Consider the following 21,541-nt stretch of genomic DNA (forward strand, 5'->3'; position numbering starts at 1 on the left):
TCATTTAAAAAATAATTTATTTTGCTTCCAAAGCACACATTACGTAGGTATTCCAATGTCGACAAGTTACATCTTTCACACTGAATTTATTCTGGTAAAAAAATTCCACCCGTTTCGGCTGATCCAGAGTCTTGGTGTCTCCATGTCCAAGCTGACCATACTTTCCTAGAGTGGACAAGGACACAGTGTTAGAGAGGTTATCCCATATATTTCAAACTTGTGTTACTCACTTTCTTCCCTTTCTGTAGGTGGGCGTTAGCTCCCATGAGACAATCCAGCACCTGCATCTCCCAGGATACACTGCCATCAGCTAACTCCTTCCTGCCCTGCATGAATAAATAGTCCCTCACATATGACCCCAGAGATACGTATGGTATGTGATGCCCACCCAATTTCCTTCTCCCCTGTCTAGAGAGAGATATACATTCCTATGAATGAATGAGAGATGTCTGGACCATGTCACCTGCTTCTCTACGAGATCATTACACCAGCACTGAGGGGAGCGGAAGGAAGCAGGGAGGATACTGAGCATGTCAGTCCACCACTAAATGCAGGAGATGGTGGACCAGAAGGAGAAACAGCAGGGGGCGCTACCAAAGAGGAAAATGTAATGTACATAAATAAAACTAACAACATTTGTGGGATAACTCCTTTCCTGCCCTTTTACATGAACTTACCCCATCCCCAAGTGTACAGCTCACCACAACCTGTCAAAATAGAAAATAAAGCAGTAAAAATAATGCTTATTGTTTCACAATAATGAAGTGCATTGTCCATCGATACAAAGCATCTCCACTGTACTGTCTCTCCTTAAAGGGGTTGTCCTGAGAAAAGTTTTCTACAGTTTTGAAACCAGCACCTGGATCTGAATACTTTTGTAATTGCATGTAATTTAAAATTATTCAATAAAACGTATCTGTATAGCGCCACCTGCAGTTTGTGTTTTTTCTTATTTCTTTGTCCTGCTCACTGACAAGCACGCACATGCTCAGTTTCATCCTTCACCTGCCTTCTGAGCTGTGATAGGGAGAGCTGAGACACGCCCCCTGAGCTGTGATAGGGAGAGCTGAGACACGCCCCCTTAGCTGCAGCAGAAGAGACACTCCCTTGAGCTGTGATAGGGAGAGCTGAGACACGCCTCCTGAGCTGTGATAGGTAGAGCATGGACACGCCCCCTGAGCTGCAGCAGAAAAGACACTCCCCTGAGCTGTCAGCTTGATATAAATCCTGTAGAGCAATGAATGGGGAGATCTCTGGATCCATGTGAGGTACAGGGCTGGTTCTAGCTTTGTTAGGGCTCTTTCACACTTGCGTTCTTTTGTTCCGGCATAGAGTTCCGTCGTCGGGGCTCTATGCCGGAAGAATCCTGATCAGGATTATCCCCATGCATTCTGAATGGAGAGAAATCCGTTCAGGATGCATCAGGATGTCTTCAGTTCCGGACCGGAAAGTTTTTTTGGCCGGAGAAAATACCGCAGCATGCTGCGCTTTTTGCTTCGGCCAAAAATCCTGAACACTTGCCGCAAGGCCGGATCCGGAATTAATGCCCATTCAAAGGCATTAATCCGGATCCGGCCTTAAGCTAAACGTCGTTTCGGCGCATTACCGACATTTAGCTTTTTCTGAATGGTTACCATGGCTGCCGGGACGCTAAAGTCCTGTTTGCCATGGTAAAGTGTAGTGGGGAGCGGGGGAGCAGTATGCTTACCGTCCGTGCGGCTCCCGGGCGCTCCAGAGTGACGTCAGATGCGTATGGGGGGCTCTGACGTCATTCTGGAGCGCCCCGGGAGCCGCACGGACTGTAAGTATACCGCTCCCCACTACTACTATGGCAACCAGGACTTTAATAGCGTCCTGGCTGCCATAGTAACACTAAACGCATTTTGAAGACGGATCCGTCTTCAAATGCTTTCAGTTCACTTGCGTTTTTCCGGATCCGGCGTGTACCTCCGGCAAGTGGAGTACACAACGGATCCGGACAACGCAAGTGTGAAAGAGGCCCTAGAAAGAGGTTGTTATTTACTATATGATATCTAATTTTCACTTTTTACATTAGTCATGGGAGAACCCCTTTAAAAGAGACCAGCTGTGTAAGGAGTGTCAATGCACCATGGGAAATAATATGCAAAGAGGTATCTCCCAGGGAAAGAGACCACTTTTGGAAGTGACCCCAGATAAATCCTTCACTACCAAAAATATTGGACAGTATAAGTGCTGGCTGCAACTATTATATAATCACCAGACTGTCTCCGTTCAGAAGACCATTCCTGAGAAGGTCTGCAGGGAAATCAAATTCCCCGTTAGTTTCCTACAGGTGCGGTCAGCAGCCTATGTTCTGAGGACAGTATTATCTCAAGGGCTTGAGCACCACTAACATGATTTACTAGTTGTAGAAGAAAGTCCTTACGGTTCAGCGCAGCAGTATGTCGGGATCCACAGCCGATTTTTGCTGCTTCAGTTTCTTGTGGTAAATCGATCAATGCCGGGAAAGACTGAATTGCAATATAGTCACTGTCTTCTTCTACCTGGCATCCAGAAGGTCCTTCATTAGAGGTAACCCCTGAAGAACAAAGGTCAGTGCTGTCTACGGTGCAGGTATATAAGTGGGGCACGTGCAGAGCGGCGTTATCTAGCTTACGTTCTTGTTGTAAAGCCTTTGAAGGAAGTCCCAACTGTCCAGATTCATTCCATCCCCAGCAATATAAATCTCCGCTTTCTAGATAAACCAATGACATTAGTTAGTTTAATAACTAGATATTTTTCACATTTGTCATTTGAAGATAACTCCACTTAACCCCTTAGTGACCAGCCTATTTTAGGTCTTACTGACCAAGCATTTTTCTTCCTTTTTTTTCATTGTCGCCTTCTAAGAGCAATAACTTTTTTATTTTTCCGTCTATGTAGCTGTATGTTTTTTTTCGGGACAAGTTGTAGTTTTTAATGGTGCCATTTTGGGGTACACATAACTTGCTGATTAACTTTTTTTTTTTTTACTCTTTCTGGGAGGGAGATGGGGAAAAAACAGCAATTCTTCCACTGAGTTTTTAATGTTATAAATTTTGCGGCATTCATTTTTCGGCATAAATAACATAATAGCTTTATTCTCTGGGTCAGTACATTTACAGCAAATACCAAATTTCATATATATGTTTCTTTACGTATTTTTGTGCAATAAACCCCTTTTTTCAAAAAGAAATAAATCTATTTGCATCGCCGCATCCCAACACCCATAACTTTTTTATTTTTCTTTCTATGGAGTTGTGTGGGGGCTTGATTTTTTTGGGACGACTTGTTGATCTTTGACGTTTGGATCGCTTATTATTAAAGTTTTTTCTGTGGCGACTAAGAATAAATTAGCAAATTTGCTATTTTTTTAAGTTTTTTTTCCCACGGCATTCACCATAGGGAATAGTTTCCATGATATCTCTGTAGTGCAGGTCGTTACGGATGTGGAGATACCAAACATGTGGGGTAGATTTTATTTTTGCAATTTTTTTCATTAAAAAGCATATTTTATTGGAATTTTTATAATTTAATAAATGTTTTTTTTTTGTTTTATCTACTCCTAACCACTTGTTAGTCCTACAAGGGGACTATAACAGGCAAACTTTTGATTGCTTCTAAATGCAATGCATTATTCCTATAGTACGGTACATTGCATTTTAATGTCAGGGTTATACTGTCATTGACCAGCAGGCTGCGCCAGAGAGATGTAGCTGTCTGGAAAACACTCAAGGCAGGCTTGGGGCCTACACCAGATCCCAACCTGCCTTTACACACATCAGCACCCTGCGATTGCATTTGCGGGGTGCCAATGGGAGACAGAAGGAGGCTTAGCCCTCTGTCACCGCTTATATGCGGCGGGCGCCATTGCCCGTGGCATGTAAGAGGTTAAGCAGGAGTGCCGATCCGAGCTGTTTGAGCAGGAGCATGGCAGGAACACATTTATTTGGGGCTGTGCTGAGTACTGCAATCAGAAACTCTGTACCCTACTATTGTTAAAACCTTTTTTTGAAGAAGAAGAAAAGGAGATGATTACCACTGATGGAAGCTGTGTGCCATCCTCCTGCTGCCACTTCACTCATGGTCACACCATGCAGAGCTTCCACTATACGAGGTTCTGAGACATCTTCTACATCTCCATGCCCCAGCTGTCCATGTCTTACAATCAGAGGCACAGTATAAGAAAGACAAACGATAAAACACAATCTTACAAGACAAACCTTTAAAGTGACACATTCTGCCATACCTCCCGGCTCCCCAGGTCAGCACCTTCCCATCAGATGTCATCAGCACAGCATGTTCATTTCCCAGAGCCATCTTTTTAGCTTGAAGCGTGGGTGTAAGTTCCCTGAAGAATGGGGGCTGAGGCAATACGTGTCCTTTGTCTACCAAGGGGAAAGCTACAAATACAAAATATATTACATATTAGCCAAAATTTTCCTACATTTTCTTTTACTCAAGTGTTAAATCTAGCGGAATATGTAAAGGAATTTTTTTAATCTGGGGACATCCTAACTAGTAAAACAGAGAGAAAGCTGTATACAATTGGGAAGTGGTCATGACGGTTTTTGCATCCTGTATTCAGATTTTAAAAAGTCTTTAAAGAGGGTCTAAACCTCGGGAGTGGTTATAACCCAGGGTGAGGAGTTAGTGTCTAGACAGTGAAGTGAAAGAAGTGAAAACATAGCCCTGTGTAGTGAACCAGCCAGACCAAAAAACACAAATGGAGAAAAGAGCAAAATATATTTGAAAAGCATTCCAGTGTTGAGACGAGGTGTGTGTAGATGCTCTTGTCACCACCAGACATCTGAGAAGCTCTGACAGACGTTCTTCAGAACCTCCTCCTTGAGGTTCCTTTTGTTTTGCTTTCGTTTTGTCATCTCGTTAGCCTCTCTCAGCTGTCATGTAGGTGCACTGATTGCATCCCTTTAAATCCCTTCCCATACTGCATCACTTTGCGGTTTATACAACTTCCTGGAGTGTGTGCATGCTGGATGCTACAACTGATGCTTCTACAGATAAGTTTGTTCATTTATTTGTGTTTTCCTGTTTGCTGGATCCCAGGTGACCCTGACTTCCTCCGTATCAAGTGTAGGGAGCCGGTGGTCGTGTCCCCTCACTATTATAGGGTGTTCAGGTGTCATACAGTCGAGGTACGAGGATATGCGATCATCTACCATTGAGATTTTTGCATAGGCTGAGCAGTTAGGGAGAGAGCCAGGTCTGTTGCAGGGCTCTCCCTTTGGTTCCTTAGTTTTGGATCCAGTCAGTCGGATCTTCATTTTGTGTCTTCTAGTTTTCTGTACACCTTCCGTGACAGCTCTGTGGAGATAAACTGCTTAACAAAAAGCTTATAGACTCCATAGCTAATCTGTTCGGGAGATTCAAGTCTTCTGGTGCCTTTAACAAAGGCAGAATCTGGATATGCCCACTACACTCCATTCTGCCATGGAAACCAGTAGTCTAATGTTGGGGGCGGCCTCATGGTTGCACAGTGAGAAAGTGTTGTATCCCTATTTCTAGCCGCATGAGTGTGGGACAGAAAAGGGAAGTGTGAGCAAAATTGCTTTAAAGAGACTTATTGGCCTATTGACTATGCAGCTGTGTAACCTGTGAGAACTGTGGAAATTGCACATTGTGCAAGAACTGCCAGTCCATGCGTGCTGAGAACTGTGTCTAATATACCTGAGCTTGATTCTTCAGTAAATAACTTTTCTACTGTTGGAGACTGCCTCATCATTGCCTCCACCGCTGCCATGCACCTCACAATTCCTGTCACGGAAGGTGTACAGAAAACTAGAAGACACAAATGAAGATCTGACTGACTTGATCCAAAACTAAGGAACCAAAGGGTAAGCCCTGTAACAGCCCTAGCTCTCTCCCTTACTGCTCAGCCTATGCAAAAATCTCTATGGTAGATGATTGCATACCCTCGTTCCTTGACTGTATGACACCTGAACACCCTATAATAGTGAGGGGACATGACCACCGGCTCCCTACACTTAATATGGAGGGAGTCAGGGTCACCTAGGATCAAGCAAACAGGAAAACACAAATAAATGAACACACTTATCTGTAGAAGCATCAGTAGTAGCATCCAGCATGCACACACTCCAGGAAGTTGTATAAACCGCAAAGTGATGCAGTATGGGAGGAGATTTAAAGGCATGCAATTAGTGCAACTACATGACAGCTGAGAAAGGCTAACGAGATGAGAAAACGAAAGCAAAACAAAAGAACCTCAAGCAGGAGGTTCTGAAGAACGCCTGTCAGAGGTTCTCAGATGTCTGGCGGTGACAGTTCCTCACCATCAAGGGAACCCCGAACCACCACCAAGTAGGGGAATCTCAGAGCCAGGCTGTGCCTTGAAGGGAAGAAAGATGCATCCTTTCCATCAGTGTACGGCCCAGGGGGAGCATCAGAGTGAGTAATAACTAAAATCACCCTTCTTGTTACTATTACTCCTCTCCTCTGCCCCTCTCCTGGGCTCGCTGGACTACTTCTGCGTGATGATCTGCATTTAACACCACTTTTTACAATTAGAGGTTTGTATATAATCTGTAACTATGGAGGCACACAGGTCTGCAGGGAAGCCGTGCAACCCAAAAGACGCACTCCAAACAATGAGTACTAAGACTTTAGAACTTAAATTACCCAAATAGCAGACAAAGAGGTCAGATTGTTCTGGACAGTAAATTCTCTAAAGTCCTATAAAGAAAGCAGAAGGGTCCCGAGAGGACTCCGTGTGTATAAGGAAGTTAGGCAGTATGAAAATGACAATACCTTGGTAACAGAATGGCAACAATTGCATGCAGATTTCTCCCTGAGGATCTTAGAGATGGTTATGAAGCAGGATGAACTCGAACATAAAACAGCTCAAGAAGAGTTAATTAAGATGAAGAATGACCTGCAAACTAGATTGACGGAAAATCAGATGCAAGCATTTGAAAATAAATAAAATTGCTGATTGCTCAAGCTGAAGTTAAAGAAAGAAAAAAAGAGACAAATTCTTAAGAGACAAACAAGATTATGAAACAGGTAGGGTGTTCGACTGGAATAAAAAAAAAAAACACAAAGAAAACGCTACCAGAGACGCACACGGAGTGCGGACTACAGACTGACTCCAGTGTATCAGATGACATGAATAACGCTAATGTCACGGAAGGTGTACAGAAAACTAGAAGACACAAAATGAAGATCCGACTGACTGGATCCAAAACTAAGGAACAAAAGGGAAAGCCCTGCAACAGACCTGGCTCTCTCCCTAACTGCTCAGCCTATGCAAATATCTCAATGGTAGATGATCGCATATCCTCGTTCCTCGACTGTATGACACCTGAACACCCTAAAATAGTGAGGGGACACGACCACCGGCTCCCTACACTTGATACGGAGGGAGTCAGGGTCACCTGGGATCCAGCAAACAGGAAAACACAAATGAATGAACAAAACTTATCTGTAGAAAACTCAGTAGTAGCATCCAGCATGCACACACTCCAGGAAGTTGTATAAACCGCAAAGTGAAGCAGTCTGGGAAGGGATTTAAAGGGATGCAATCAGTGCAACTACATGACAGCTGAGAGAGGCTAACGAGATGAGAAAATGAAAGCAAAACAAAAGGAACCTCAAGGAGGAGGTTCTGAAGAACGTCTGCCAGAGCTTCTCAGATGTCTGGTGGTGACAGCTAATGAACAACCCGACCCTGAATATAAAAGAATTCCATTTAGGCGAAACATCAGAAGGAGCCGAAGGAAAATAAAGAAGCGTCAGGAAATCAACCCAAAAGAAAAAACAAGTGTTATGGAGACAATGAGTCCAATTACCGGACATGAGATGAAAGAAAGTCCTGTAATAACTCTGACACCTGAATGTATATCAGTCCTTACAAAAGGATTGGGATATAGTCTGGTGGAGCAATCTGATTCTGTTGGTTTAAATCTATGCGTACAATTCATCTACATAAAATGTTTAGTAATGTGCCCGAAATAACGAGTGGAAAAAACCCAGGGCGAGATACCAGTGAACATAAACCAGTTGGGTTTTAGTATCTCAACTAAAGAAATATCTGCTTGGAGTTATTGGCTGATCTAAAATTCACTGGTGAAGATAATGAGGGCGAGATGCCCCACGAGGTTACAGGGGGAATAAAACCCACATATTGTCCCCCCCTTTGCCGGCTGGAGGAATTATTGATATATTCCATCAACAAATACTAAAAGAAACTAGAGCTTTAATATATCCCAGTACTCATGAGAATATAAGCAGAAAAGAGAAGGCAGCTCCTAAGTGGATCTTATTGTAAAGCAAGCCCATGGCGACCAACTCTTTGCTGCACCGCGATTCGGTTACAAGAAGGAAGACTTAAAGGAAATCCTAAATGCGGTAATTGTGCGTTTTGCAGTTACAATGCACAGAATAAAATTTTACATTTTGGAGGTGTCTCTCATAAGGTAGATGGTTTTATCACTTGAGCAGGAGAAGGTTGTCCTAGGTCAATAAGTCGTGTACGAGAAGCGCACGGAGGAAACTCGGAATGTCTAAAGTTTTCTGGCATAGAACAAGTACCTAGGCAGGGAGGTGATCGACACCGCCTGATATTACAAAAGGAAGTCAGGTGGATCGTCCGCTCCAAAGCTTTAGGTCCTTTAGGTTTGAACGATAAAAAAGACCTCAGCGTTTTTCTATGATATTCTGGTGTATTGATATAGCGACCTTATTGATGAATTGCTTGTTTTTAACTGTTTTTATAATTAGTATCCATGATGTAATGTGACGATTAGTTATATGATTAATAATGCCAGGAAGCTTATAAAGGAGCATTCCTTAGACGCCATTACGTCGGTGGCCAGAAGAAGCGCAATCCGCCCCGCTATGTATGTACTGTCTTTTTTTAGACGAATAAAGGAAATGTTTTTCTACAAATGGTGAGTGCCGCCTTACATTTCACCGTACTACTTGAGAAATACAATACTGTCAACTTTATCTGGCGGTGTAAAGGTGCCGCCGATTATGCGATGAGCTAAATGGTGGTTCATGTGGAAGGAGTGGTCAGTCCTCCATTTGGGGAATACGTTATCTCCTAACGGACAGCGCCTAATCAGTGAGAGGAGTCGTATACGCCAGGCACCGGTCCTCTGCAAGTAAGGCTTCAGCAAGCTCTGCCCCGACATGATGCCAGGGTCTGCTACCAGGTATTAGGTGGCTGCAGAAGAGAAAAATGCTTGTATATAGGAAACATCCATGACTATTACTTCTTGCTCCATGAACTCTTTTCTTAGAAGAAGTCAAATATGTCCTAAGGAAAGAAGCAAACTCCTTTAACTCTTTCTTAACCCATTATTAATTAAGAGGATGGGCTGGTATCCAACTACATCAAGCAGGATTGGGACTTATTCAGATGGTCATGGGTCTAGCTCAACTGAACGTAATGATACCTTTCGCTTGGTGATCCGTTTTCTTCATTCTGGAAAAAAAAATTACTTTCAATCCATAAGAAAATTAGCAGTTAAGTGCACCGAGGGCGGGCCCAAGCAACCCTTGTTCCCTTTTTAACAGTGTTTTCCGACAGTTTTTAAAATGTTTAAGGGGCAGCCAGGCTTATCATACACAAGCAAAAAGTGTAACTCACCTGCTGAAGGTCCCCAGGCTTCCCCATTGGACTAGTCAGCCAATCCCTGGTCTCAGCGGTCATGTCATTACTTCCGGTCCGTTGTGGAGCGGACTTGCTACGCTGGAACAGATGGGACTTTAGCAGGTGATTCAAGCTTTTTTTTTCATAAGCCTGGCTGCTCCCCAGAAGGTTGAAAAAGCCTTTTGGCCAACCCCTTTAGGTAATGTCCACACATGACTTGCAGTCACAGACGTTAATCCACATGCTGCATTAAATAAAATACAGCGTAGGTTGACCTGTGGTACGGATTTAAAAACTGCAGCATGTCAACTTATGTAGTAGATCTCCACCATGGACTTCAGGGTGGAATCCATAGGTATTTCTGTGGCAAAAAAACATATGTAGCTGACTTTTCAGTTCCGTGTGGACATAGCCCAAAGAAGCTGACCCTTCACCTATCTACCTCTGTCACCAGAAGGATCATAACTTCTGACAGGCGCTACCTTCAAATCATTGCTAATGTCTAAACCAAATCAGAATCCTAACCTCTTAACAAGGCAACATTGTCACTGGACCCTGAAGGACTCCTAGGTCTTCTACAATGACAGTCCCTAGGATGTGTATACAACTGCACTTACCAGTACTGGAGACATCAGATAACGCCATCTTCCACATGGGTTCTGGCAACGTTCCTTCACAATCCAGGTGAGAAACGTCCCAACATTCTGCCCGGTCTTTCATTAGAACAAGAAGATATTTTTCAGATGGAAGAACATCGTGACAATCCAGCCCAGGGAAAGAGACGAATTGGTGAGGGCTCGCCCTGATGCACCCAGATAGCTGGAGGGAACCTTCATCTGCAGGTCAAAAACATCCTTAACAGTCAATGTGACACCACAGCTCTGGGACAGGCGTCAAAAACACTATGCTGCCAGTTATATTCCCCATAGAAGGGGTCACTCCCAGCAAACTGTAGAGCACCTCCTAATTCATTCTTTTACTAGACCTCTGCCCGTCCTGGCAGTGAGCCCCAACCCCAGCTACAGAACACGGACTAACAAGCGATCCGTTTTTGGTGGGCAATGTATCAGAAAATACCTCAAAATCCAGGGCAACCAACACATATGGCTAAAACTGACCATCGATGGAAACATGAGTTGAAGTGGATCTGCCTAAGGGCTCATTCAGATGACCATGTCTGTTTGTGGTTTGCAAAACGCGGATACCGGCCGTGTGCGTTCCACATTTTGCAGAATAGAACGGCCAGCCCAAAGCGGACAAGAATAGGACCTGTTCTATCTTTTTTGCAGGGCCGTGGAATGGAACTACGGATGCGGACATCACATGGCGCACAGTGTCCGTATCTTTTGCAGCCCCATTGAAGTGAATGTGTCCGCACTCATTCCTCAAATATACGTCTGAATGAGCCCTTAGGCTTCCACATAGGGGGGGAATCCATGAAAGCCGATGGTTTATACTCTGGTCTTCTCCAGCTAGAAGCCGATGTAGATTTCATGTATAGTTTATTCTTTTTGAAAAGGCCATTCCTTGTGTAAAACCTCCAAGAAGCCTCAAAAACTGGGGCTTACACCAAAATCTGCAGCTTTGTTTACACCAGAAAACTGGCGTAGAGGGTTTAACCCTTTCTACCCCGGAGGTTTTTTTGTTTTCGTTTTGCGCTCCCTGCCTTAATAGAGCCATAACTTTTTTATTTTTCCGTTCACATAGCCCCATGAGGGCTTGATTTTTATTTTTTGCGGGACAAGTTGTACTTTACAACGCCACCATTTAATATTGCATATGATGTAGTGGGAAGCGGGGAAAAAAAATCCAAATAAGGTAGAAAAAAAAGCAATTCCCCCACAGTTTGACGGGTTTTTTATTTTTTTTATTTATGATGTTCAATGCGCGATAAAACTGACCAGTTACTTTCTTTCTACAGGACAGTATGAATCCAGCAATACCTGATATGTATGGTTTTTCTTGCGTTTTGATACTGATAAAATAATTAAAACCTTAGAAAAATAAATTCATTGCCATATTCGGACTCATTTTCTGCAGGGTGATCTTTACTTTTCATTGATACCATTCAGGGGTGTGTACAACTTTTTGATCCCAAAAATGGTGAAACGGTCATTTTGACTTTTTTTTTCTGTTTGACCGCTTGCCATATGGGGAAAATATTTTTATAGTATGGGCGTTTTCACATGTGACGATACCCATGATGTGTTTATTTTTATTTTGGGGAAAGGGGGTGAATTTTAATATTTAATTTTTTTAAAACATTATTATTTTTTTTACACTTTTTATATAGTGAACTATAACAAGCATCATTAAATTGCCTCTCTCATTCCATCCAATACATTAGCACTGGAGTCTATGAGAAATGTACTAGTTTCCTATGGAGCCTTGCTACAGACATTCTCTATGACAGGGGCTCCTGCATACAAGATCCGGCTCCTCCGATCGCCACTGGAGGAATCACGCGCTCAGATGGCGTGGTCAGGTTTGACCACGGCATCTGAAGTGTTAGGCCCCTTTCACACGGGCGAGTATTCCGCGCGGATGTGATGCGTGAGTTGAACGCATTGCGCCCGCACTGAATCCCGACCCATTCATTTCTGTGGGGCTGTTCACATGAGCGGTGATTTTCACACATCACTTATGCGTTGCGTGAAAATCGCAGCATGCTCCTCTTTGTGCGTTTTTCACATAACGCAGGCCCCATAGAAGTGAATGGGGTTGCATGAAAATCACACGCATCCGCAAGCAAGTGCGGATGCGGTGCGATTTTCACGCACGGTTGCTAGGAGACGATCGGGATGGAGACCCGATCTTTATTATTTTCCCTTATAATATGGTTATAAGGGAAAATAATAGCATTCTGAATATAGAATGCATAGTAAAATAGCGCTGGAGGGGTTAAAAAATAATTTAACTCACCTTAGTCCACTTGATCGCGCTGCCCGGCATCTCGTCTGTCTCCTTTGCTGAACAGGACCTGTGGTGACGTCACTCCGGTCATCACATGTTCCATCACATGATCTTTTACCATGGTGATGGATCATGTGATGACCGGAGTGACGTCACCACAGGTCCTGTTCCTGCAATGAATGCTCACCACAGGTCCTGTTCAGCAAAGGAGACAGAAGAGATGCCGGGCTACGCGATCAAGTGGACTAAGGTGAGTTAAAAAAAAATTTAACCCCTCCAGCGCTATTGTACTATGCATTCTGTATTCAGAATGCTATTATTTTCCCTTATAACCATGTTATAAGGGAAAATAATACAATCTACAGAAATCCGATCCCAAGCCCGAACTTCTGTGAAGAAGTTCAGGTTTGGGTACCAAACATGCGCGATTTTTCTCACGCGAGTGCAAAATGCATTACAATGTTTTGCACTCGCGCGGAAAAATCGCACATTTTCCCGCAACGCCCGTCTGAAAGAGGCCTTAAACATCCGCGAGTGTCTGCTGTATAAAACAGAGTAACTAAACCTTTGTGTAAAACTTTAATATGATTAATAAAACTTTTTCTAATATACTTTAATATTACTTAATTTTGTATTTTTCTCAGTCTTTTCCAGTCACTGTGCGGCGTGCACTTAAAACTCAGTTCTCCGTACAGTGCTGACAGCCCAGCGGTGTACGGAGTACGGACTGTGAGGTTTATGACTGGGCAGCAGCAGCGCAGGGAGTATGGGCAGGAGCAGCAATGTGCTCCCTGGAGGATTACCAACTCCTGGCATAGCACATGGGTGCCCTGTACCCATGCACTATGCCAGGATTGGCTGAGTGGAGCGGGCTCCTGCTTATGCCTGCTCCGCTAAGATAAGAGAACTTAGCTCCCGCGTTCCTGGCGACCAAAGAGGCTGGCACTTTTTCCTATAGTGTGCAAGTAAGACCTTCAGCTAACATCTTCTGGAGTTGATCTTTTTACCACTAAACGCTACTAAAAACCCAAAAGTGCAGAAAAACACCACTAAATCCTGTGTGTGAAAGCACCGGACAGTGTACATAAAAATCCACTGACATTTAGCCCAATGCTCTGTTCCACATTGAGGACTGGAGCCTCGCCACTGGGACAGAGCTCTGATGTAATGTAATTGCGCTCCATACACGGCAGGTGTGGGTGTGTAGTACAGCTAGCACCTGGCCGCAATAACCAGGATCAGAGATAACACTAATCCCAGTCATTTAACCCCTCAGATGATGCTGTCGCTACTCACCGCAGCATCTAAGTAGTTAGGCGGGGGGAGGGGGTCCCCGCGCCGTGAAATCATGGGACTCTGAACAGTTACTATGACAGCCTTGGCCTTCTGAAGACTCCCAGGCCTGTCTTAGCGAGCTGCCTGCAGCACGGCCTGACAGGCAGCCAGTGAATATCTCATAGACTGCAATAGTATTCTATTGCAGTCTATGGTACGAGCAATCAGAAGACCGAATGTACAAGTCCCCTAATGGGACTAAAATTGACAGTAAAAAAGTAAACAAAAAAGCTTATAAAAAGTAAAACCCCCAAAATGTAAAATTCTAATGAACCCCTTTCCCAATTTTAAATATAAAAATAAACATAACAGGTATAGTCGCGTTCAAAAATATGCACACTATTAAAAAATAAAAATAATTTCTGTGCGCAATGAATGCCCTTAAAGGGAATCTGTCACCTGGTTTGAGCATATTAAGGTGTTACCACTGCCATGTAACTGCACACACCCGAACTCTTTGCCGCCGCCGGCCTCCGCTACATCATTATTTGGATGTAACTATGCCCACAGATTCCTTGCGTCCGCTCGATGAAATCTCACGCAGGCGCAGTACCTGAAGAAGCTCCTAAGGGCAATAACTTTAAATTTCTCACTGGGCTCGGCGCATGCGCAGTGACACATTTAAAGGTGTTTCCCTCAGGAGCTTCTACATCGCGCAGGCGTAGGCAGTCCGTGGTACTGCGCCTGCGTGAGATTTAGCAGAGAGGGGCGGCGGCAAAGTGTTCGGGTGTGGGCAGTTACTTAGGCTGGAAGGGGCGTGCTTGGGCTCTAAACGAAGGCGGGCTGGGCACTGTACGGGGGAGTTACTGGGCGCCAGAGAAGGACAATAACGCCCCCCTGGGCACCTTGGACACTCATTTGCATAACAGAAAAAGTGGAATTTATCGCTAATGAAGCCATGAAACAAAAAATGAAGACTACAGCAAGGAATAGGGTATTTTATTGTACATGGCAGTGGTAACACCTTAATATGCTCAAACCAGGCGACAGATTCCCTTTAACAGGAGAAATAGAAATTTAATAAAAAGTGAGCAAAAAGTCGTATGTACCCCAAAAAGATACCAGTAAAAACTAAAACTCACCGCACAAAAAACAAGCCCTCATAGAGCCCCTATACAGAAAAAATAAAGTTATGGCTGGCAGAATATGTCAATGCAAAGATAAAAAAAAAAAAAAAAATTTGTAAAGGTTTTTTTGATCATATGAATGTGGTATTGTTGTAACCGTACTGGCCCAGAGAATAAGGCTGTCATGTCATTTTTAGCACAAAACCCCCAAAGAAATGTCCCCTTTTTCTAATACAAGCTATGCCACAAAAAACAAGGCTTTGTGAACAGACAATATTTTTTTTTACATATATAAAGTATACAGTATGTGTGTGTATATATTATATATTTTTTTGTACATTATATTATATATATATAATTATACAGCAGCTCCCCCACCACAGGGCAGAGGTGACAGCAGGTTCACATGCAGTCATATAACTAATGACCACTAGGTGGCGCACCTGTCACGAGGGCAGTGTAACTCCAGGACGGCACCGCTTTGACGATTTCTTTGCTGTCTATAGTCGCCCCTATAACCTGAACAGGCTTTGGAAGGGTTAAGGCGGGCTCTTCTCCCGCCCCCAGCTGCCCAAACCCTCCGTATCCAAAAGCAAACCAGCGCATGAGGCTCCCCGGATACCCCAGGTGCTCACAGGGTAAATAATCGTGTTGTCTGCCAAGTTCTCTATGCGCCGCAAGGACCTTGCGATGTCACGAGGTCACGTGACATGACAAAGTCACGTGGGGGGTGAAGCGGGTTACTAATAGACCATAAACTATTGATGGCGCGCGCTCATTTTGGCATTGAGGCTTCAAATGTCACATGACCCTTTGACGTCAGAAGGTCCTTACGGCGCAGGGAGTTAGACTGTGCCCTAATGTGGGTGTGGAGGTGAGTGTGCGGCTGTCAGTGCGGCGTCTGGGGCCTGACTGCGGTACCTGTGCGGTAGCAGTAACGCAGGCCGCCATAGCTTCACTTTATGGAAGTATCCAGCACCGTCAGTGAGCTGCGACATTCTAGTGTCTGTGAGACTACAACTCCCAGCATTCCTTGGCTACCGACAGGGTATCAGGGGAAGGGATCCTCATCGGACCTGTTCACACATGAGGAATAAGTGGATCATTTTTAGCTGCGTTTTATAATATATATATATATATATATATATATATATATATATATATATTATAAAACGCAGCTAAAAATGATCCACTTATTCCTCATGTGTGAACAGGTCCGATGAGTGAGCTCTTATGGGGGAGTAGTCCAGAAAACCTCCATCCCCTGCCCCTGACCCCTGCTGAAAACCAGTCTTTTCCGACTGATGGAAACCTTTCACGGGGGCATATTCACTGCAGGGAGTCTGTGTAGCAGAGGTATTTCCCTGGCAGACATGGCATTATAATGACTTCTATTAGTCGGCTGTGCTGAATTGTACGAATCGTTAGGGTTCAGGTCGGGCAGGAACACGCAGCATTATACGGCCTCGTGCTCGCCGTCGTTCCGTGCAGTGGGGACTGCAGTTTGCTTGAATGGGTCCGGGGTCTGTTCGCACTGCAAAAAATAGTGCCTGCGCCGTGGGGTTCCGCATCCGACCTGCATTTTTTTTTCAATCTCAATGGGGCCGCAAAAGATGCATCCGAAAGTCTGTTCGCGGCTCTGCAAAAAAAAAATCAAACATGTCCTATTGTCTGTTTTGCGGATAAGGATAGAACATTATGGCAGCAGGCTCTCGGCTGGTGTCCGCGATTTGCAGAGTATATGGATCCGGTTGTGTGACGCGGACACCGTAGTATTATACCCTACGGCCTAGTTCACACTTCACTTATTTGGTCAGTGATTTTTAGCCAAAACCAGGAGTAAAGCCTACACAGCGAGAACGTGTAATAGAATGATCCGCGCCTGGTTTTGGCTCACAATCGCTGATGGAAATAACTGACCGAATCACTGAAGTGTGAACTAGGCCTGAAGGTTATTTTCTCTGTATACATGAAACCCGAAATCAAGACCAGGGCACCTGTGGGGACAACCTGCTTGCACAGACAAGGTAATGGGCTTAGTTAAATATCGAATATCTTGCTGTCAGGTTCCCTTTAAAGCCTCACGCAGACGTCCGTGAGATACTGGACTGGCATCCTGCTTGGTGCAGGAGCGCACAGCATCTTTGGTTGCTATGACGCCATGCTGCCGCTGCTGTACACTCGTATAGATCATACAAGTGTATTACTGTACTGCGGCGGCACAAAGCGCACAGCGTCATAGCAACCAACCAACGACGCTGTGCGCTCCTGCGCTAAGCAGGATGCCAGTCCGGTATCTCACTGTCCGTGCTCCACGGACGTCTGCATGAGGCTTAATACTGGTGTATGAAACGCCAGGTCTTTGTAAATTGCCAGGAGCAGAGCCTTCTCCATACGCAGACACCTGCCTTTGGCAGCCATTGAATCCATCAGATGGGTCAGTAGCTATCATGGCATCTGGGGAGAGTGAGATGGGATGTGCCCTGCAATGCAAAAAGCGCAGGCATTCGAATAAAGGGCTGTGAACGTCAGCCTAGTGGCACAAAGGGATTTTTTAAAGGTTTTAGTAGTAAAACCTCAAAAAACGTGAAAAGAAATTGGTATTGCCATAATTTCACTGATCCACAGGATAAACTTAACATTATTACCAAAAAGTGAAATAAAATAAAAAAATCAACGGCGCAATTGCTTTTTTTTTTTTCAGTTAACATCTAATAAATATTGCGTTACAGTTTATGGAACATTTATATGGCGCCGTTACAGAATTCAAGCCACCCCGCAGAAAACAAGCCGTCATACGGCTCCGTCAATGGAACAAATAAAAAAAGTTATGGCTCTTAGAAGGCAGGGAGGGAAAAAACAAACAACTGGGGGTTAAAGGGGTTGTCTGTTTTCAAGTGGAAACCGGATAACTCGGGGGATCAACCTGATGATTATGTGCCGCCACTCCGAGGGGGGGGGGACCCTGACACTGTCGGAATTCTAGCGGGAGGCAAGTGTAAGTTTTATTTTTTAAGCATGTGCTGCCCCTGGGACAGCGTTATTCTTGCACTGGAATACCCCTTTAAAATAATACTAAGGGCTCATGCACACAACTGTTGCTATTTTGCAGAACGGAAGGGCCGACCCCCTAATAGAACAGTCCTATCCTTGTCCGTAACGCGGACACTTATTGCAGAACGGACATGCAGACACTGAATGTACAGAGTCATTTCGTGTTTTTTTTTTTTTTTTTTTTTGTGTGGCCCCATTGAAGTGACTGGTTCCGCATACGGGCTGCAAAAGAAAAAACAGAACAGACACTGACAAAAAACCCGCTGGTGTGCATGAGCCCTAATCGATAGGATATGATAATGAGAATTCTTGGATAATTATAGGCACCTAAGATCTGTTTCTCCCTACATAAAGGTCACATTGTGTTACCCCGCTGAGTTTTGGGAAGGTGGGATTGAGCTTGTTTATGTAGACTTCTCTCTTGGGTCAGAGATGAGACGACATAACTTTCTCCGATGTTCTGGGAGACGTGATGTTTGATTGTTCCCTTGGCTGGTTCATGGCATGAAGGTGTCCTCAGCCTGAAGAATGTGGTACTTGGCTGGTTCTCCGGTACACTGATGACTTCTTCTACAAAGCACGTTAGCTCTTCTCACCAGTGAACCTTGTATGTGCTGCACATTCAGATATCTCCAGTCTCATTTACACAAGTGGAAATATCTAACAACACTAGTCCTATACTGAAGATGAAGCTCTGTCATCTATGAGCAGGCCGTGGCCATCTAAGCAGATGACCTAGCCTTGTAGGACGCAGGTCACACCCGGAGAGAGACTAATAACTCCCAAAACTCTCAAAAAGAATTAAAGGGGTTATTCCTCAGGGTAGGTCATCATTTTCAGATTGGTGGGGTCCGAGTCCCGTCCAGGCAACCCGAATTTTTTTATTTATTTTTTTCAGAACAACTTATCCCAAAATCACGGACATTTTTGGACAAATGGGAAAACCGTAATGAATGAAAAAGATTATAAGTGATACACATTTATAGCTCAATATACTGATCAGAACTCATCCCCAGCTAGGAGCTGTGAAATGATGATAAATCGCCACCAAAATAATTTAGTCAAGTACCACCAGCCTCAAATCACGGGCACTTTAATTTATTTAAAAAAAAAAATTCACAGACACAAGAAAAAAAAAAAATCACCTGTTTTACAGACGGCCCAGAAGTTTCTGGCCGGTTGGCAACCCAGGTCCCGGCTCCCCCGATGATCAGCTATTTCAGGGAGCGCTGAACATAGTATAGTGGCCGTGCTTGGTATCGCAGCTCAGCCGCATTCACTTCAATGAAGCTGGGCTGTATCTAGGCCATGTGACCGATGTAGAGTGACATCACATGGCCTAGGAAGAGGCCGCGGTGCTTGCAGATCGGTGGGGATCCCGGGTGTCAGATCCCATTCGATCTGATGTTGATGACCTATCCTGAGAACCCTTTTAAGTGACAAAGTGCATAAAGGGACATTTGTCTGTGAGATTAACCCTTTTAAACCATGGGTAGGGCTGACCCTGCTGATTAAAACTATACCTTTTGTTAGGCTGTTATTGAGTAATGTTTTTTTTTAACGTTATGCATCAAGGGTGGCCCCTATCCACATGGTGCACCTTAGCTGCCCCGCTCGGCATTGCTGGACAGCCCCCTCCACTTGATTGACAGGGCCAGACATCAGAAGAATCTTCTCTCCTGGTCCTGTAGTCCTGCACCATACAGTACACTCTTGCGCAGTAGTCTTCTGTGCTGAAGGGGAAGAAATATCAGATCTACTGTGCATGCGCCAAAGGTGTAGTGTGCGTCGCAGGATTACACAGACGGGCAAGAAGATGCTTCTGATGTCCGGCCCTGTCAGTCAAGTGGAGGGGGGACAGTCCAGTGATGAGGAGCTAAGGTGCACCACGTGGATAGGGTCTACCCTCAGTGGACTTTGAGGCGTTATTCCACGAATAATGTAAAAAAATCAGACATCATATATAGGGATGAGCGAATCTACTTCGGATGAAACATCCAAAGTCAATTCGCCTAATACTTTGTTTGAATACTGTACGGAGCTCCGTACAGTTTTAGAATGTATTGGCTCCAATGAGCTTAAGTTATTACTTTGTGAAGTCTCACGAGACTTTGCATAATAACTTCAGAAATCAATAAAAAATTCCCGAACTCTGGTTCGGTTCCAAGGTACCACTTGTAATAAAGTAATTCTACTTTTAGGGTTTAGGTGGCAAGAGAAAACATGGAAGAGGTCCCATATGACAACAAGGTGATGAGTATCTAATTGGTGGGGATCCAGCCGCCGACCCCCACTGATCACAAGAACAAGGGTCCCCCAAATGAATGGAGCGGCAGTCAGACACATGCACTGCTGCTCGATTGAAACGCAATGGAACTGACGGACATAGCAAAGTTGTGTTCCTTCCCATAGACTTTAAGTGGAGCTGCAGTGCACATGCTCGAATGTCCATCCAATCAAACTGGAGACACACGGCCCCTGATTTTACATTTATAAAATACAGTTCTTGTATCCCTGTTACATCAGTCTGGCTTGGATTTAGATACTGAATGCTTAGTCTGTGTTATATATAGATAAGGCTCCGTTCACATCTGCATAGAACGTTCCATATTTCTGAAAAATGTTAAGCAAGCCAGAGATGGAGCCATCACGTTGTCACGTTGCCTGTGACTGGGCCTTACTGATCAGGTAGTTAGGAACCTTGGTGTCGGTTCTTCTAGAACATCAGATCTCCAGTCTTGTATATGATACATTACCATGTCTTGTGTTTCCTCTCTCATTGGCAGAGCAGGCTGTGGCCCCTCACTGGTCCTGTGACATGAGCTCTTTTTTACGACTGGCCACCATAACGCTACCATTTGGACTCCTGTTTTCAAGGGTCATGGCTTGGACTTCTAGTGGGAAAACGCACACTGATCTCATCAACAACCTCCGAAGTGAGTGCGGTCTCTTGTTTCCTCCACTTGGCAGCTTCTGTTATCGTAAGGGTACATTCACACGACCGTATGCTGGGCTTATTAATGAGTATACAGCCATATTGGGTCCTCGGGAAGGGAAATTTAGAATCTCAGACAGAATATATCAAGATGTTAAAAGGGTCTTGTCATTAAAGGGGTTGTGCGAGTTCAGAGCTGAACCCGGACATACCTCCATTTTCTCACAGGCAGCCCCCCTGACTTGAGCATCGGAGTAGTTTATGCTCCGATGCTCTCCTTTGCCCTGCGCTAAATCGTGCAGGGCAAAGGCATTTTTAGGAGATCCGGTGACGCACCGGGCTCTCCATGGGGCTGCCAGGAACCCCGGTGACGTCACCAGCACTGATGGGTGGGCTTTAGCGCTGCCCTAGCCAGTAATACGGCTAGGGCAACGCTAAAGCCCGTCCATCAGAGCCAGTGACGTCACCCAACACACTACCCGGCGGAAGCTTCCGCCCGGCAGTGTGTTATGATAAACAAAAGAGCCCGTGCCCTGCGCGGTGTAGCGCAGGACAAGGGCGCGCATCGGAGCAGGATATGCTCCAATGCTAGCCTCAGGGAGG

At 44.6% G+C, this 21,541-nt stretch overlaps 2 protein-coding genes across 6 annotated transcripts in view; one reads left to right on the forward strand and one right to left on the reverse strand.

Moving 5' to 3' along the window:
* On the reverse strand, nt 1-15,555 carry RCCD1 (RCC1 domain containing 1). 2 transcript variants are annotated; one of them, XM_044293151.1, is made up of 8 exons: nt 15,393-15,555; nt 10,252-10,470; nt 4,250-4,403; nt 4,040-4,161; nt 2,639-2,716; nt 2,408-2,560; nt 678-707; nt 1-165 (listed from the first exon to the last, which is right to left on the reverse strand). In XM_044293151.1, exons 1-8 carry the CDS (start codon nt 15,553-15,555, stop codon nt 17-19), a joined length of 1,068 nt encoding a protein of 355 aa, XP_044149086.1. In that variant the 3' UTR covers nt 1-16. The 2 variants fall into 2 exon arrangements, with proteins under 2 accessions (XP_044149086.1, XP_044149084.1); XM_044293149.1 differs by having other exon boundaries at nt 2,408-2,716.
* The window catches only part of LOC122937943 (protein-L-isoaspartate(D-aspartate) O-methyltransferase-like), a 27,660-nt gene continuing 21,574 nt past the window's right edge, over nt 15,456-21,541 (forward strand). Inside the window, exons 1-2 of one of the 4 annotated variants that reach the window (XM_044293153.1) lie at nt 15,456-15,587; nt 20,790-20,939. In XM_044293153.1, the coding sequence (XP_044149088.1) occupies nt 15,554-15,587; nt 20,790-20,939 (184 nt within the window). In that variant the 5' untranslated portion in view covers nt 15,456-15,553. Of the gene's footprint in view, nt 15,588-15,688; nt 15,824-16,238; nt 16,306-20,789; nt 20,940-21,541 lie in introns of those variants that run through there. The other 3 variants (XM_044293155.1, XM_044293154.1, XM_044293152.1) reach the window with 3 other exon arrangements.

The sequence above is a fragment of the Bufo gargarizans genome, chromosome 5 (assembly GCF_014858855.1).
Source record: "Bufo gargarizans isolate SCDJY-AF-19 chromosome 5, ASM1485885v1, whole genome shotgun sequence".
NCBI lineage: Eukaryota > Metazoa > Chordata > Amphibia > Anura > Bufonidae > Bufo > Bufo gargarizans.